This window comes from Danio rerio, chromosome 24 (genome assembly GCF_049306965.1).
Source record: "Danio rerio strain Tuebingen ecotype United States chromosome 24, GRCz12tu, whole genome shotgun sequence".
In the NCBI taxonomy this organism is placed as follows: Eukaryota; Metazoa; Chordata; class Actinopteri; order Cypriniformes; family Danionidae; genus Danio; species Danio rerio.
In genome coordinates this window covers 27,774,011-27,791,909 of record NC_133199.1, presented here as the reverse complement: position 1 = coordinate 27,791,909, position 17,899 = coordinate 27,774,011, and the positions used below count along the sequence as shown (strand labels likewise).

At 36.7% G+C, this 17,899-nt stretch overlaps 1 protein-coding gene across 1 annotated transcript in view; it reads right to left on the bottom strand.

Annotated features, from left to right (window-relative positions):
• Positions 1-17,899, bottom strand: part of pola1 (polymerase (DNA directed), alpha 1) — a 91,731-nt gene that overhangs the window by 61,159 nt on the left and 12,673 nt on the right. Inside the window, exons 17-26 of the mRNA NM_001305464.1 lie at positions 16,770-16,831; positions 16,576-16,665; positions 16,381-16,497; positions 16,128-16,303; positions 15,460-15,589; positions 13,564-13,683; positions 13,368-13,464; positions 13,167-13,291; positions 11,749-11,895; positions 11,010-11,132 (exon numbers count right to left, since the gene is read on the bottom strand). Coding sequence (NP_001292393.1) covers positions 11,010-11,132; positions 11,749-11,895; positions 13,167-13,291; positions 13,368-13,464; positions 13,564-13,683; positions 15,460-15,589; positions 16,128-16,303; positions 16,381-16,497; positions 16,576-16,665; positions 16,770-16,831 — 1,187 coding nt within the window. The remainder of the gene's footprint in view (positions 1-11,009; positions 11,133-11,748; positions 11,896-13,166; positions 13,292-13,367; positions 13,465-13,563; positions 13,684-15,459; positions 15,590-16,127; positions 16,304-16,380; positions 16,498-16,575; positions 16,666-16,769; positions 16,832-17,899) is intronic.

Sequence of the window (17,899 nt, the reverse complement as noted above, 5' to 3'; positions counted from 1 at the left end):
GTTGCCTCAACCTTACTAATGAGTAGCATTTGCTGTTCATTAAAAATGCACATTAATCCAACTTAAAGTGAAATAAATAAATGACAATATATAAAAAATAAATAGACATGCACCATATTTGGCGTGCACACACACACACACACACACGCACACACACAGACACACAAACATTAAGAAATAGTATGTGCATTGGAGGCTCTGACATGATCACTGCTTTAAATAAATTTCAAATATAAAATTTTGGTCGTACAATGTGAAGCGATCAAACATAATCAAACAATTCCAGGATAAAGTTGGGTCATAGTGTTAAAGAGGCTAAAATGGGCCACTGCAATTGTGTGTAGGGGTTGTCTTTGTTTTTATTATAATGTTTTATCATATCTAAACAAAAAAATGCATTTATTAAGTATACTTCACACAAGTGAGGGGGCTTAACAAAAAAAAAAAAAACCTTAAGATTCCTTAAGATTATTGCACACTGAATCCGAAATTTTCGTCCGTAATTTTCGCACATTAAAAAAATTAATTGGAACTCATGTTGTCAATCATAATGACACACTGCCTCAAAAACTTTCATCGGTAATGAATTTTTTTTTAATCGAGTTCAATTCGGGGGTGGAGGGTGTTAGGACGATTCTAAGGGCCCACGCATTTTGAGGGCCGCAGAGATTATTAGGACCCCAGGATCAACCCTTCCCTTCCTCAGAGGGCCCGTATACAGATTATTGGAAGTTTAAAGCAATGTGTTTGCTGCTTTTGTGCTATTTGTCTTCAGTATAATCCATTGAGACAATCCGCTTTTCCTTTTCTTCGATGCCTTCAAAATAACAAACACATTTTCTCATTGATTTTCTCATGATTCATTCTGACTAATTTTAATTCAGCAACTTATTTTTTTAAAGCTGATTAAGTAATTAAACTGAAAATTAACTTGTGTTATATTTTTTAAAAAGTAACTCAAATATTAATACTTATTTTTTAAAAGTAATGTGTTACTTTACTCGCTTCTTGGAAAAGTAATATTATTAAGTAACTCACATTACATGTAATGCCTTACCCCCAACACTGATTATGTCTGTGGTATGGCCAGTATCTGTTCTGGATTTGTTTAGGTATGTAAATGTGTGAAGTATCACAAGAAATGTATCAAAATTCAGCGGATGTCCTTTATTATCTTACAATTAATTACAATATTAAATGAGATTTCTTTTAGAATTAGAAAAATCTAATAATAATTCATTAAACATTTACAATAATTAGTTTTTAGCGTTGGTTTCTGCCAGTTAGTTCATTCAGGATTTTTGATTTAAGCCCAGAATTGTTAAATTGTTTATCCCAACAATATTAAAAGCTAACACTTCACACTTGTGTTAGCTACTTTATCTAAATTGCTTCGAGTAATACAAGCCAAGACAGTTAAGATCATTTAAAAAGGGAATCAAATTCAGGAATTTTTGCTACTTTATTACTCAATTAAACAGTTTTATTTGAAAACCCAGCCAATAACTCCTAATTGCATTCAATGAAGGCTAATACCAAGTAGTGCATCATAAAGTTAAAATGGTGTTAAAATACCACCCAGGAACTGAAGCAACTGGCTTTGATCGTGCTGACTGGCAAGACAGCAGCATTTGGCCCCGTCTTCCCATAAGGCCCTCCATCTTTGTGCCCTAATCGACAGGTCTGTCATTAACACATTCATTTATCTCTTCCCAACCATTTCAAGCGGCCGACGGAATGGTTATAGAGAAAAACTAAAGTCTGCGGCTGCTCTCGTAAACAGTTCATTCCTCCTGCCCCGCGGTGCCATTTGCTCACCCTGGGCATCTGGCCTTCTGTTGGCTTCGGTGCACATCATAGCAGGCATTTTAAGCCCTGGAGCGGTACAGAAACCTTGTAAAAGAAAGTATCTGGTGACGATTGTTTTGAAAAGCGTCCTGCTGAAAAGCATTTTGAGGATGACAGTCCTCCGCCTGAAATAGCAACAGCCACACAGCACTGTCAGGGTGAAATACGTCCGCTGTCATCTCTCTATCCTCTGCCCAGAGGATCCTAAAACTCACACATACACGGGCAGATTTAAACCACAGCGGGAAGCGCAACGATGAATTGCCCCCGTCACATGCAAACACACCTTTTATGTATATGGGGAAATCAGCAAAGTCATCTTTCTGACCAAGTGAAAATCAGCAGTTCAAGAACGCAACATGCACGAAGACAACAGTGCACTGACAGTCATTTATGAAGACACGTTTACGCAACACAGGTGCATGTGGAAGCTAACGGGGCAGATCACATGGAGTCGAAGCTCTAGGGGGTAAAATATTGCTGCAAATCCCCTCTCTGATTTAATACGACCGCCTGAAATCACTTCAGCGGGCAGTCTGGCATTTAGACGCGGAGGTAAAAATATCCCACTAAAAAGAGCACCGCGTCCCCTTCCCAAACCTCAACATAACACCGCTGATCAATATTTACAGCTCAAACTAAATTTATTAGGTCTCATTTCTGAATTATGAGCTTGACCTTACACATACATTTGCACAGTAATGCACTCTATTTTCTCATACTGTAAAAATAAACTCAACACGGGTTTGAAGCTTTTATTTCAGTCGGGGTCAGTGGGAGAATATTTTGGGGCAGTTAAAAGCAGGGACATTATAGTTAAATAAAACCGTAAACAAAAACAAAATGCTAACTATCAAAATAATAATAACAAACCAGCACGAGCTAGTTGTATAGCAGGTCTCATTTTCATTTTTATGCATAGTATTCAAATATCTACATGTAATAATAAAATGATAAATACAGACTTATTAATATTAAAAACAAAACACCTAGGAAAAGCACAGAGACTGTCTATAATACAATAGAAAATAATTTATAATAAATAAAAAAAACATATACATAATGTGAATATATTTTTATAAATAACATTGGTTGAAAGAACTGGGACCTGTAAAATATCTACATTTTGCCACAATTACTAAAATTATAACTCCATCCGTTAATTACTCACCGGCCACTTTATTAGGTATACCCGCCCAACTGCTAATTAATGCAAATTTGTAAGCAGCCAACCACATAGCAGCAACTCAATGCATTTAGGCATGTAGACATGGTCAAGACGAGCTGCTGCGGTTCAAACCGAGCATCAGAATGGGGAAGTAAGGGGATTTAATTGACTTTAAACATGGCATGATTGTTGGTGCTAGACAGGCTGGTCTGAGTATTACAGAAACTGCTGATCTACTGGGAGTTTCACACACAACCATCACTAGGGATTACAGAGAATGGTCCAAAAAGAGGAAATATCCTGTGAGCAGCAGTTCTGTGGGTGCAAATACCTTGTTGATGCCAGAGGAGAATGGCCAGACTGGTTCAAGCTGAAAGCCAACAGTAACTCAAATAACAACTTGTTACAACCGAGGTCTGCAGAACACGTCAAACCTTGAGGCGGATGGGCTACAGCAGCAGAAGATCACACCGAGTGCCACTCCTATCAGCTAAGAACAGGAAACTGAGGCTAAAATTCGCAGGAGGATAACGGGCCATGTCATAAGAGACTGGATACATCCGAGTAATCTCAGACTGGTTTCTTGAACATGACAATGAGTTCACTGTACTCAAATGGCTTCCACAGTCACCAGATCTCAATCCAATAGAGCACCTTTGAGATGTGGTGGAACGGGAGATTCGCATCATGAATGTGCAGCCGACAAATCTGTAGCAGCTGCGTGATGCCATCAGGTCAATATGGACCAAAATCTCAGAGGATATATTTCCAGTACCTTGTTGAATCTATGGATTTGATACTGTATATTAACCTCTGATTCATAATGATAGTCTGAGTCCATTCAAATTAAATCTAAAATAGCAATAATAGAAGTAAATGGGTGTTTTGTGAGAAAAAAATTATATTAGAATTAGAATAAGGATTAGAGATGCAGTCATCATCATAATACTTTATTTGAAACCTCTAATTCTTCATGTCTTCATTCTAATTGACTTCAGAATCAACAAGTTGTTCTGCTTTATTCCCAAAGGAGGCTGCGGTGCAACACAACACCATGTCGTCACTGGAAAACTGGGTGACACCTCAACACATGCAGGGCAACGATATTCTTTCCACCTATTCATTAACAGTGACACCAGTGTCTGAGAAAAAGATGACCAATACATCAGTAGAGATTCAGTAAGAATTGACGCCAAACATGCATCGCTCAATCAAACACAACATTAAAAGAGTCCGCAGAAGGCATTAGTCAAGAATAACACCTCACTCGCGATGCCAGCCTAAATTAAAAGGCGCAAAGCTCTTGAGGGAACTTGTGCGCGGAACGTGAGGCCTCGCGCCCAAATCCAAAAATATGCTTTGGCCGCTGTGACTATTTGTTAAGTCCAGTGATATCAGGAGCAAATCCCAAAGGGTCAAACGGTGCGTGCAACAATGCCTACCGTTGGGGGAGGAGGCCACTTACATCTTATTCTGGGAAGGTTAAAAATGACCTCTGTGATTCGGACAACTGGATGTGTCGTCTGAGAGATCAGCAAGGAAACAATGTTTGCTCAGATGACACCTAACTCAAGCTCCCCTTCACCACCGTCTCTCCAACAGCCGCTCCAGATCTGAGGAATTTGCGACACAAGGACATGCCATCCATGATGACATAATGTGTTTTGTTTTACCTTTTTACACTAGGTAAAGAGGAGTCCGGGGCCTGGCGGCAGTACAAGGTGAGGGGTCAAGCTAACTGGCGTTCCTGAACCATCAGCAGTCCGTAGCGACAAAAGTTGTAAACATCACTCGATTAACCCCGGACTTAAACCCCCTCCCAAACTCCACAGCTGAAGCTCCGCTTTTCACACTGGCTGCCGCACAAAGAGCTGAAAATAAAATTCAGGCACATCAATCAGGACGGAGCCCTCAGCATGAAACCCTAAACGCTTATTCCATGGCATGCATCTCATACCAGGGGAGTACAGGGTTCGCACCAGAACAAATGTTTCTCTGGAAAGGTCAAGGGCCACGAGACGTCACTTCACAAGCGCTAGTAAAGGGCTAAATACGCATGGCTCTTGCTAACTGGCCTGCAGGGGGGTTAGCAAGATTTTATCCAGCAAAGTAAGGCAAAAATGAATTGGTATGATTTAAGTCGATTTGGTGTTTAAAATGACAAACAAATAGAATAGAAACCAAATAAGCTCTCATCTTGTCTTCTTTGGCTTCAATACTTATATTACAAGTTGCAATAAACTATTTTAATACTTGTATGATTTTTAGTACAATGCATGAATAAAAAAGTGAAATAAAACAATTGAAAACATCTTTTTTTGCGAGCTTGAGTGCAGAGAGACGGCAATAATTTGAACATTTGAGGAATTTTTGTGTGAATAAATTGTTATATTCAATATTTTTATTATTAACTAAAATTATTTTCTTATAGAACCTGAATTCAAAAAGTTTAAAATTCAATATATTAATTTCATCATATATTATTAAAGTTTCATTAGTAAATTTTATTTGTAAATAAAATAGTCCAAAAACCAAGAGATTATTTACTGATTTTCTTTTTGGCTTAGTCCCCTTGTTAATCTGGGATCGCCACAGCGGAATGAACTGCTAACTTATCCAGCATATGTTTTACGCAGCAGATGCCCTTCCAGCTGCAACCCATTACTGGGAAACACTCATACACTCCCATTTACACACATACCACTCCGGAAAAATTTGTTTACCCAATTCACCTGTACCTGTGGGGGAAAACGAAGCACCTGGAGAAAACCTGCACGAACACGGGGAGAACATGCAAACTCCACACAGAAATGACACAGCCAAGGCTCGAACCAGCGACCTTCTTGCTGTGAGGGGATCGTGCTACCCACTGCGCCACTGTGACGCCCCCTAAGAGATTACATTCTAGCACATATATTTGTACAATGTGAAATTTGTATTATTTCCCGAGTGATGTTTAAAACAGCAAGAACAGTTGCCGTTTTAAATTTTACTGCAGTACTTGTCTTGCAGAGAAAGTCTCAATGCTTTCAGTGAGGGGATTTTACCCCTATTTAAAAAAAAGCTCATGTCAATATTATCAACCCCCCTTAAGAATTTTTTCTAGACTGAAAACAAACCACTGTTGTCCAATGACCTGCCTAATTAACTTGCGCCAAGTTAAGCCTTTACATTGCACTTTAAGCTAAATACATTTTTTTTCATTAAAATTTTAATTGCTTTAAAAAGTATTTATTTAAAATTTCTCAAAATAAATATCAATTTCAAAATGCTAAAAAAAAGCTGGATTTATATACCATAATCCTTTAATTAATTAATTATAATATTAAAAAAAAAACTCCCTCAAAATTGTACTAAACATTTTTTGACATGGTATAAATGTATCTTTATCCACATGGAAATATATATACCGTGCTCAGCATATATGAGCACAGCCCTCACAAATCTCTCTGTTAAATTCATTTTTAATTGGAAGCTATACAATATTATATTTGTGCATATACATTAGATTAGTTGTTACTGAAGCCAAATCTGGAACTTATTTAACAAAATAACTTACAATAAGGGTCCAAAAACTAGTACAGCCAAATTTATGTTATAAAAAAAATATTAAATACAAATTTAAAAAAAAGAGGAAAAATCAAGAAGCAAAAAAATTGAAATATTAAGTTTAAAATTTTGTAGTTTGTAATTTATTTAGCAATATTTTACTTAAATTTAATTGTATTATCTTTCAATTTCTAAATATGTTGTGACTAAAATATTAATTAATAAATATATCTGTTTAATAAATCTGTTTTGTTTAAAGGGACCAAAATACATTACCTATATTCACCGAGAAATGGATACAAATATTCATTTTCAAAATGAGGTTTACTCAATTATGCCGAGCACTGTATATAGCACCCAAATCAAATTTGAAAAAGCTGACACCCATGCTTTAAGAAGCAGACCTCATTCCTTCACTCAAAGCAAGCAACAAATAAAGCTAAAAACTTTCTCCCTCATGGCACCTCCAGACATCAACCCACTTTACAACACCTGCTGGCCGAATTTACACCCCTGTGGCAGGTTAGCGCTAAGCTAGCTTCTCAGAAAGCATTAGTTAACTCTATTAAAAGCAGAGCGCCTGTAGTTCTCATCCCAAAACAATGATGGTGCAGACAGCAGACCATCCATCAGAAGAGCAGACCGACGCACCGTCTGACTGACAGGATTTAGTGTTTGACGATCGTAAAGCCCAATTGTCAAATTAGACAACGGTTACGATCCACGTTCTGCGAGTCTGGCACCGCCGAAACATGTCGAAGGGAAAATTGCCTCTTTGACTTCTTGCCCTCTAAAAAAGTTTGAGCGCTGAATCTCTCGGACACTGTTGCCAAACAGCCGTCATCTCAATCACAGTTTGAGAAGCCGCATATTTCAACAAGCTGAGAATCACCAGGGGCTTGTCCAGATCCCCTTACCACAGGCCAATCAGGAAAGACGAGAAGGGGGACAAATCAAGCATCTTTATCGCCATGGAAAAAATGACATCCGCAACACCAAAGCCTATCGCTAACACGCTTCTCAACAGAGAAAGAAGCTACTCAATCAAAATATAAACGGCATCTGAATGAACGAGTATTCAAATCACTCGACCAATGTTGAGGTCAACGTAACGCAAGTATGTGCCACTACCATCCCTCTTTCCAATTCCCATTGATCGCCATCAAAACATCTTAGCGTACGCTTTGGCACCTTGCTGGCTGACAGTGGAGAATATGTATCACAATAAGACTAATCAAAGTAATTAGAGTTGTTGAGTCAAGCTGAGATGTAGAATTAATATCGGCGGACTCCAGTGAAGTGGTTTCAGCACTGCAAATCTGCATCTCCAAACGCATAAATCGATGCGGCAAACGTCCTTTCATTGAATTAACTGGGTTTTCGGTCGCTCTCCTAACAAACGAGGCAGTGAAAGCCTGCGTGTTGAATGCTGTGGCTAATGCAAAGAGATTGTAATTACTGGTTCCCCCCCACATTTCAAACAATGCCCCACAACGCCCAGCGGCAGTGTGGAAGACGGGAGAGGGGTATGAATGTGAATGTGTCGCCGTTTGTATTGCTGCACCCCAGTGGGCTTTCAAAGTCTGGTCTCATTAAAGTCAAGAGCAGGTAGCCGGCAATCATGCCAAGGAGGTGGCATAAAAGGAACAAGAGATCAAGTCAAATTGGTTAAAGCACAAAAGAGAACAGAGGCTCATGAGGAGGTGAGTGAAATCAGAGCCAGAGGCCTGAGGAGCAGCTCGCAAGTGGAGACACGGGGAACGCTGGCTTTAGACTGCCCTCTAGTGGCAGGAAATGAACATGGTGATGTTGTTGACTAATGAATGGAAAAGGTATCATCTCAAGACATTTTAACCGCATATTTGAAAATTATTTTAGGTTTGGTTTTATGAAGTCACACTGAAAATCAAGTAATAACATATCAAAACTTAAAACAAAACTATTTAAAATTAATAAAATTGTTTGCTGAAATTTCAGTTATTGGGAAAAACATTTACTTCAGAAAAACGAAAACTAGAAATGTATTATAAAAGTTGCACAGATAGAAGATAAAAAGTACCAAAAATATTCGCATGTTTACATAAATTTACAAAAATTTGAAAACAAATAAAAACAACAATATTAATAAATTGTAGTTTATAAACCATATTAAAACAAAACTGGAACACAGGAGACCAAATACATAATAGAGACGGACAACCATAGGGTGGAATTCTAAATTTCAAAAAAAGAAAAGAAAATTGCACTTTTTAGACATTAAAAGCTAATAATAATAATAATAATAATAATAATAATAATAATAATAAAAGTTACAAAAATACAAATAAAATAACAAAAGTAAAAATAATAATAATAATAATAATAATAATAGCAAAAATAGTATTAACAATATTATTAATAATAATACTAAAAGTAAAAAATATTCATAATACTAATAATATTAATAATAAAAGTATTAATAATAGCAGTAAAAATAATCATAGTAAAAATATAATAAGTAAAAAATTTATAAAATAATAGTAGTAATAAAACTAATAATAGTAAAAAATAATAATATTAATACTAATAATAATAGTAAAAAATAGTACTAATATTAATAAGAATAATAATAAAAATTGTATTAATAATAATAATAATGATAGTAAAAAAATAATAAAGTAACAGTAAGAATACGTTACTACTACTACTACTACTACTACTAATAATAATAATAATAATAATAGTAGTAGTAGTAAAATATATATAGTTATAATAATAATAATAATAATAATAGGAAAAATGGTATTAATAATAATAACATTAATAATAATAGTAAAAAATTATAAAATAACAGTAAGAATAAGTTACTACTACTAATAATAATAGTAAAAATAAAATAATAGTACTAATAACATTATTAAGAAAATAATAATAATAATAACAACAATAATAATTTCTTTTTATATAGCACTTTTAAAACTTAGTTCTCAAAGCGATACAGATATAAAAAACACTTTATAATAACAGTAAAAATTAACCGCTCAAAATAAAACATTCAAAAAAAAAAAAACATTCAAATATCTAGAAACATAAAACAAACCAAAGGGGAGTATTGTTAAAAGTTCAGACAGATTAATGTGGAGCCAAATGACGAAGGGCCTTGTATGCGAGCATAAGGATTTTTAATCAATACTGAATCTGTAGACAATGGAGAGATTCCAAAACCGGAGTAAAGTTTTCTCTGATTTTGGTCCCTGTCAGAGTTCTGGCCATATTTTAGTTTATTGATGTTAGTTTTGAAAACACCTGCTAGAAAAACAATGCAGTAGTCCAGGTGGAATTTTTTTCAATATTTACTCGCCCTCAAGCGGTTCCAAACTTTTGGGAGTTTCTTTACTCTATTAAACAAAAGATATTTTAAATAAAGCTGAACACCTGTAACCTCTGACTTCAGCAGTATTTGTTTTTCTTATGGTTCCAGGTTTCTAGCTTTACAAAATATATATTGTGTGTTTAAGAGAAGAAAAAAAACTCGAGATTTGAAACAAGAAAAGGGCAAATGAGTAAATGAACTTTTCCTTCCAGTTCTGTCTGACATCCTGTTTTATCCTTTATTCCAATGAGGATATGGATTTTTAATTAAAATACTGTATATCCATGTTCATAATTCTTTCAATTGATATTTTAACCACTGCACAAACACAGGGTATATGCAGGAATCCTAAAGGTAATTTCAAGTCCTTTTTAAGACTTCAAAGACCTTCTCAGAATATTTTAAGACCTCATCGCCACTTCAAGTTCTAATCCGCATCAAACCTTTCACTTAATAAACAGTTGTAGTTAAATAAATGGAGCACAATCATGCAACAGAACTCCAATAAGAAGAATGAAGCTTGAAAGAATAAATTACGTGGTTGTTTTCAGCGACAGGCTTCAGCCACTGTTTAAACTCGTCTTTCTTCAACCTGGAGTTTGCACATTTTTATTTTCCCATATTGCCGTCTGTTTCACTCTATGGTTTGGCTACATGTGGAGAGCGTGACATCACCTTCTGGCGTTTGTCGCAAATTACAACACATCACCTTAACTGAGGAGTTTGGCCACTGTTAATATTAGGAGGAAAATTTAAATATTTATGCTTTTTTGGAGTCAAACACTTTGGATAAAGCTTGAACAAAATTTAAGACCTCGTAAAATTAGGATTAAGACTTTTGAAATCCTTTTAAGGGGTTTTTAATTTTCTTATAATTGATTAATAAACTTTTAATACTTAAGACCCCACGGACACCCTGAAACACCTCTGATAGGCCATTGTATTCATGCGCCAAACACTGCAACAGCTATGAAAGATGACACTGCTAAACACTGCAAATAAAAAAATCATTTCATGCAACAGACATAAACATACTGGTACATTCCTATTAAATACACAATACAGTTTATATAACAGTGTTTTGTCACATACCTCTCTTCCTTTATGCGTGACCAATGCTGCCAAAGGCTTGGCGTAAAAGCGACTGAAGGAAAAGCCAAGGCATCCGTACATGCTGTTAGCTGTCAGCTTCAGGGCCTTTTGCCTGATGTCATACTATGAGAGCACATTCACAAAGACACTTAGCGTTTAACAATGACAGAGCAAGAAGAAGTAAAGGCTGATTTATACTTCTACATCAAACGCATTTGTATGGTCCAGCGCAGCCTTGGGGTGGCTGACGCAAATGCGCACCTCTCAAAAAACTGTAACTACAAGTCGCAACTACGTGTAGCACAAGCACTGTGATTGCTCTGTTGGTATCGGTGATGAGTGTGGGCAGTGCTGAGAGCTGTGAGCCCATTGGAGCGAGTGTTTACAAGTGTGGAGTGCTGTAAAGGAGCTCCAGAAGTTTTGTGTTTACTTCATGATTAAAGTTGTTGCATGTCTGCCAGTTCCCAGCTCAGAATGGGCAAGTTTTAGCTACTTGAATATTAAGGTACCATTCAGGATAAACAAAAAAAACTGTAAAAAAAAAAAACACTCGATACAAAGGAACGTAACCTACTGCCAGTTAGCGTTTCGGAAGTGTTACTGCAGAGCAACAGCTACGCACAAGGTATGCACCAAGGGTCACGGCGATCACAGGTATAAACCAGCCTTTAGTCTTATAACATGCAAGTGCTTGAATTGCCAAACACACCTTTTACATCCTGCCTGGTATTGCACTTACCTGCAAGTACAGATCCGGGTTGAGGTCTGGCTCTTTCATTAGCTGTTTGACTTGTCGTCTGCGCTCCACCAGTTTGCGGATTTCCTTGGGAAGAATGCCCATTTCCAGACTCTGATCCGGAAGCTCAGGAATCTCATCTTCATCCTCCTATAATAAATGGAAGAGATCTTAATATTTAAAATACATGAACATACCTACGCAGACACTCTTAGGGCCTACTCACACTATGCTATCCGAACGGTTTCCCAGATCATTTGAGAAGTGTGAGTGCTCTGAATCGGGCTCAGGCACGGTTCACTTGGCTGGCCCTGGCCCAGTTGGAAGAGTGAAGTTCACTTGGACTTTGGGGCGTACGCTTGTGGGTGAGTGCTAAACGTGCTTAAGTCCAAAACTGAAAGTGAGAAGTTACTTTTAAGGGCTTGTTTGATATGGATTTATTAATCATTCTTACTGTTCAATGAACGCAAACTGTCGTAGTTTAATAAAGACACAAACCCCTCACTGCACAACAGCTGCACCTTCAGCAAATCTCCTAATTCCTGCAGCACGAGGATTTTACGATTGTTTATGAGCGACAAAAGTGGCTGATCTGTTCGGCGAAATATTTGACTGTGTGTCACCGCATATTAGAGACGCGTGGATCAGCTGAAATGACACGCGAATCCGCGGCTTCATACCAATCATCCACCCACTCACACATATTTTTAATCTGATATATGTATCCGCACCCGATGGTCACTTTAAAAATGTAATTCTTTGTTTTAGGCATGATGATAGGCCACCTTAAATATTAACAGCAGATTCAATCAGCTAAAATCTGCACATCTCTGAAAATAAAATAATACGTTAATCGTGAACGTTTTTAAATGAACATTTATTTATAACAAAGGTTTGTCTTTAGACATCATTTTCTTCATTTTCAAAAAGATACAGAAAGTAAAAATAAGACATTTTAGCTTTTACAGATACAAGAACAAGATAACAAAAAGAAACTTTGAACAGTAGGCAACTCTTGCACTTCATCCATTATTTTGAGCGTCTCATCTTCCCATTCTGCAAAGCCCACTCTCTGCTTTTTCGCTGGTCTACTGCTATGTCTCGCTATGTCCACCCGCAACCGACTCGCAATTAATCATAATGTATTTTTAATCCAGACCCACAGATTATCCGCAGCGCCCGCGGATATAACCGCCATCCGCGCATCACTACTGCATATCAAACGACTTAAACGATATAACTGAAGAAATCTCCAGTGTGCTGAGCGAGAGCGCTTACTGAACATCATCGATGACGTAAGCGTGCCCAGGCCCGAATGTAATATGAGTGAGGGCCGTCGGGGGAGACGGAAGGGGGACAAGCGTGCTTTGGCCCAGTTCAATGCAACTGTACATAGTGCGAGTACGCCCTTAGACACCCACCTCAGTTTTCTTGCGTGTGTTGGTAGCTCCTCTCTCAACGGTTGTAAAGCAGATGTTGAACTCTTGAATGATGGAGGGGTACAAACTATTGAAGTCCAACAGCAGAATGAACTTGTCATAGAAACCTTGGGACAGAACAAAGATGAGATGATTTGGGAAGCTCAAACATGCAGCATGAGAAACAAAGAAACAGTGACTTACCGACTTTTGGGTCGAGCACCAGACCTCCAGCATATGCTGCCTTCTTCCTAGTTTTGTTTGACTTGCCCTTTCCAGAGTCACCCTCTTCATCCTCACCCTGAGATCGGGATTAAAAGATGAAAAGGCTCAGGGAGGAAATTATTAACCATTAAAATGGTCTGACATCTGGAGTAATGGAGGAGAAAAGATCTCATACCAGATCTTGTTGTGCCTTCTTGAAGAACTGCTTGTCTGGAACAATGAAGTCCCTCTCATGGAAAGCATGGAGCAGAAGATATTCATTCCTCTCAGAGCGTCCACCCATCAAAGTACGAGACTGCAAGAGAACAGCATTACAGAAAAAAAGAATTACACGCATCACTAGGAGTCATGCATCTCAAAAATACAAAATTAGAGAAGCACTGATGAATCAGCAGCCAAATTTTGAATTTTATATTGGGATTAGAGGGATACTGAATGTAGAATGAACATGGTCGGTATCAGAGCCTTATTGAAATCTGTAAGGCCTGACTGAAATTTCTTTTGCAAAAACATAAAATGCATTACAAAGTGTCACAAGTATTTAAACTTGTAAAAAGAATAATTTATATTTATTATACTAATAATTATAATTTATTTAAAAATAAAATTAAAGTAAAAATAAACTGTATATACACCACAAGAGAATCGATGGAAAAACACTTTACAAGCATGTGTGCATGGGTGTGTACAGTGCATCCGGAAAGTATTCATAGTGGACTAGAAACTGGAAGACTAGTCAGGACAATGTACAGAGATATCCTGAATGAAAACCTGCTTCAGAGCGCCCTTGACCTTAGACTGGGGCAATGGTTCATCTTCCAGCAGGACAATAACCCAAAGCACATCACCAAAATATGAATGGAGTGGCTTTACAACAACTCAGTGAATGTGCTTGAGTGGGCCAGCCAGAGCCCAGACCTAAATCCTATTAAACATCTCTGGAGAGATCTGAAAATGGCTGTAAACCATCGCTTTCTATCCAACCTGATAGAGTTTGAAAGGTACAGCAAAGAGTAATGGGCAAAGATTCCCAAATAATTATGAACAAGTGATTATTCAGTTTTTATTTTATTTTTAATAAATTTGCAACAATTTCAAAAAAATCTTTTTTCTCATTGACATTATGGGGTATTATGTGTAGAATTTTGAGAAAATATATTAATTGAATCCATTTTGTTATAAGGCTATAACATAAAAAAATGTGGAAAAAGTAAAGCTCTATGAATACTTTCCTGATGCACTACGTATGCATGCTAGTCCATTAGTTCATCTTACGATACTATACCAGGTGAAGTATCACAATACCAATCAGTACTGTGATACTACTCGAATTATCAAGGAATTATAAAGAAACTTGTCAGAATTACTACATTTTAGATGTTATAATAGGTCTACTTGAATTTAATACATAATTACCTTATTTTTGGAAAAAAACGTCGTCATTTGTTCGTCATTTCACCTAAAATGTATTAATTTTTTTTTTGTTTAATATAACTGACCAACAAAAATTACATTAAAATAAATATACAAATTATACCAAACGAAATTGGTTACAAAAAGATGAAGTGGTCAGAAATTGTTTCAATGTTTCATGTTGCTATTTTGGGTTCTTCTTCTTTTCTTTTTTTTCTGTCTTATCAAGTAACAATCCAAAGTAATTCAAAATGTAACTTTGTTCTTTTTAAGGGATTGTTGCAGCTGTTGTAGCTACTAAATCATATTGACAGGAACAGAAATGAACAGATTCAGGTGTGCGTTTGAAACATCAGAAAACATGCAACCTTAAATGGCTCCACAGACTATTCAAATAAAATGGTCTACTGTTGCACAAACGTACATATACATTCATGCTTCAATCTTTTTTTGTGAACAATTGTTTATTATTGTAACTTTTGAGTAAAGGTAAAATGCAACTTAAGATTACATTGTAAACACCCCCAAACCTTTACTCAAACAGGGGGACTCGTTCTATAATAACAGAAAACGTATGCTTCATTCTAAATACAAAAGTAACCAAGCTAAAATGTGATTAGCATTGGTGTAGTTATAACCATTTATAAATGTATCTTACCATGACATTACCAGCGATGTTAGTGATCTGCAGTGCTAGCGGGAGTACATTTAATTCGCACATGATTTGTAGAATGAGCTTAGCATCCATCCAGGTGAGCTCCAAAAGGTAGAGTAAATGTGTGGAATCACTATTGCAAAAGAAAGAAAGAAACAAATAGGAATAATTTAACCCTCATTCGTTTTCTTTTTATACCAAATGTTTTTGGACTTGAGGGGTAAACAGGAGCACCCGAAATAATATATCATATTATTTGATATACAATGGGCACTGCCAGGTTTAGTCTACGCTGCAGGAGAGGTCAGAGCTGCTGGATTTACTTATAATTTTCTTCAGATTATTAGAATAAACGTTCAAGAAACATAAACAGTGTATACTACATGAATAAAGCACATAGTCCAGTTATATTTAAAAATAATTATTATTGCCATCTCCATTGTCAAATCTTAAATTCTGTTTGCTTGCTTTTATGTGTATTTGAAGGTCTGAAACACAAAATAAAATATTTGTTAAACAGAAACAAACAATTATTTCTGACAAGCACCAGACCCTCGTTTTATGCCTCAGTGCCTTTAGCAGCTGATGATGTGTGCTCTGAACGGTGTGATTGTACTCGTGAAAGGGTTAACAGTGCTACACAACGGAAGCAGGACTGTGTGCAACCACACCTGTAGAAATTCCTGATGTTCTCTGGTGGCACCACCGGCCTCTCCGCCTTCAAGATCTGGGACACCAGCTCAGTCAGATTATAACTCTTGCACCGGATCAGCTCTTTGGCTGAAATTTCAATATCACAGACCAGGCGCCCACAAGTTGCGCTCTTCTCAGCAAAGCCACTGCGACCCTGTAATGCACAGATAGATTAAAAACACTGAATTCAAAATGTGCTAAGAGTTCAGTGCTTCCAAATAGTTCTCTCACCCCCAGTTTGGGCATGTTGGCTCTTCTTAGACGGCCGATCTTTGACCAGTGAGGTACTTTACACACATTGATCCTCTGCAAAAGCACTTCAAGGTCAAAACCAAAGATGTCATGGCCCTACAGCAAAAAAAAGGTGATTGAATTAAAAATTAATAAAATTCATCAGTAATATTCCAGTCAAGCATTTAATCTCACCACTAAGACATCTGGATCGATCTTGTGCATCTTGGCCAAGAAGAAGCCTAAAAGCGCACGTTCTGTACCAGCAATCTCGACAATGCCGTTCTGAGGTAAACAAACAAAAAAAGACCGCAGAGGTTTATTTAATGCTCCATAACCTCATGCAGAAATCAAAAATAATAGAAATGTAGGCGATTAAAAAAAATAACCTTTTTCCTAACTGCATCCTTAAAGTCATAAGGGAAGACACAGTCATTAGGCTTGCTCACCACTGCAAAAGAATGTAATTAGTTAAATATAACATATTTAATTATATGGAATAGTGCTGTCAATCGATTAAAAATTTTACTAATTAATCACACTTTTTTTTTGAAAATTAATGGTGATAAATCAAATTAAAAAAACTGAATCTTGTAATTTTGCCATTTTAAATGTAAAATTAAGGTAAACGCAAGACAAAAACAATTTATGAAAATATAATTGTTTATTAGAATTTTTGTTTAACTTGTAACACAGATTTCTTCATGTAAACAACATACCCACAATAAACTATCAAGATGCTGGCTTGACAGCCATATTTATTACAGAAATTAAAACACAGGCATGTTAATGCCATTTGAATTTCAAAACAATCAATGCCAATAAAGAAAAAATTTATTTCCAAGTTAGATTCTAAGTGGACTGCAAAAAAATGCCAAAATACAGGCAATTGCAGATGTGGAAAATGGAAAATTTTAATAACAATAAAGTATTGAGTGCAAACAGTTGTACTCATTGTAAAGTTGTATTGCTGTGAGTTGAGAACATTATTTATAAAGCAGAAACAATTTTGCTTAGTCCTCCTTTACATTCAGCCAGTTGCTAAAACCAGCCAGTCTGTTGACACTATCGGTGGACAATGTGGACCTTATCTTTTGAATGATGTGAGCTGAGTGGGCAACGCAATCTTACGGCAATTCATAACTTTTTGATTTAGTGGCTACGGATAATGACGTTTAGGCAGGTTTGTGGCTAAGAAATGCACCCACCCACCCACACCCTCACACCAACACACAAACAAACAAACAAACAAACACCGCGCACAGGACAGGGCAGCTGGAGCGACTAGCTTCAAATTTAACACGCATGAACACACGGTTCATCAAATTTGCTTAAACTAAGCGTTCTAACGTATGGCTGTAGCCTATTTCACAGGGATTCTGACACAACAACGCTAAGCAGCCGTTTTACAAAAGTTGCATTTAAGGGGGAAACAGGTCAAACTTAATAAAACATTCACTTAATTTACATGGACACCAATACTCTGATTTAATAAACCATTCTACCATGTAAGCAGCGA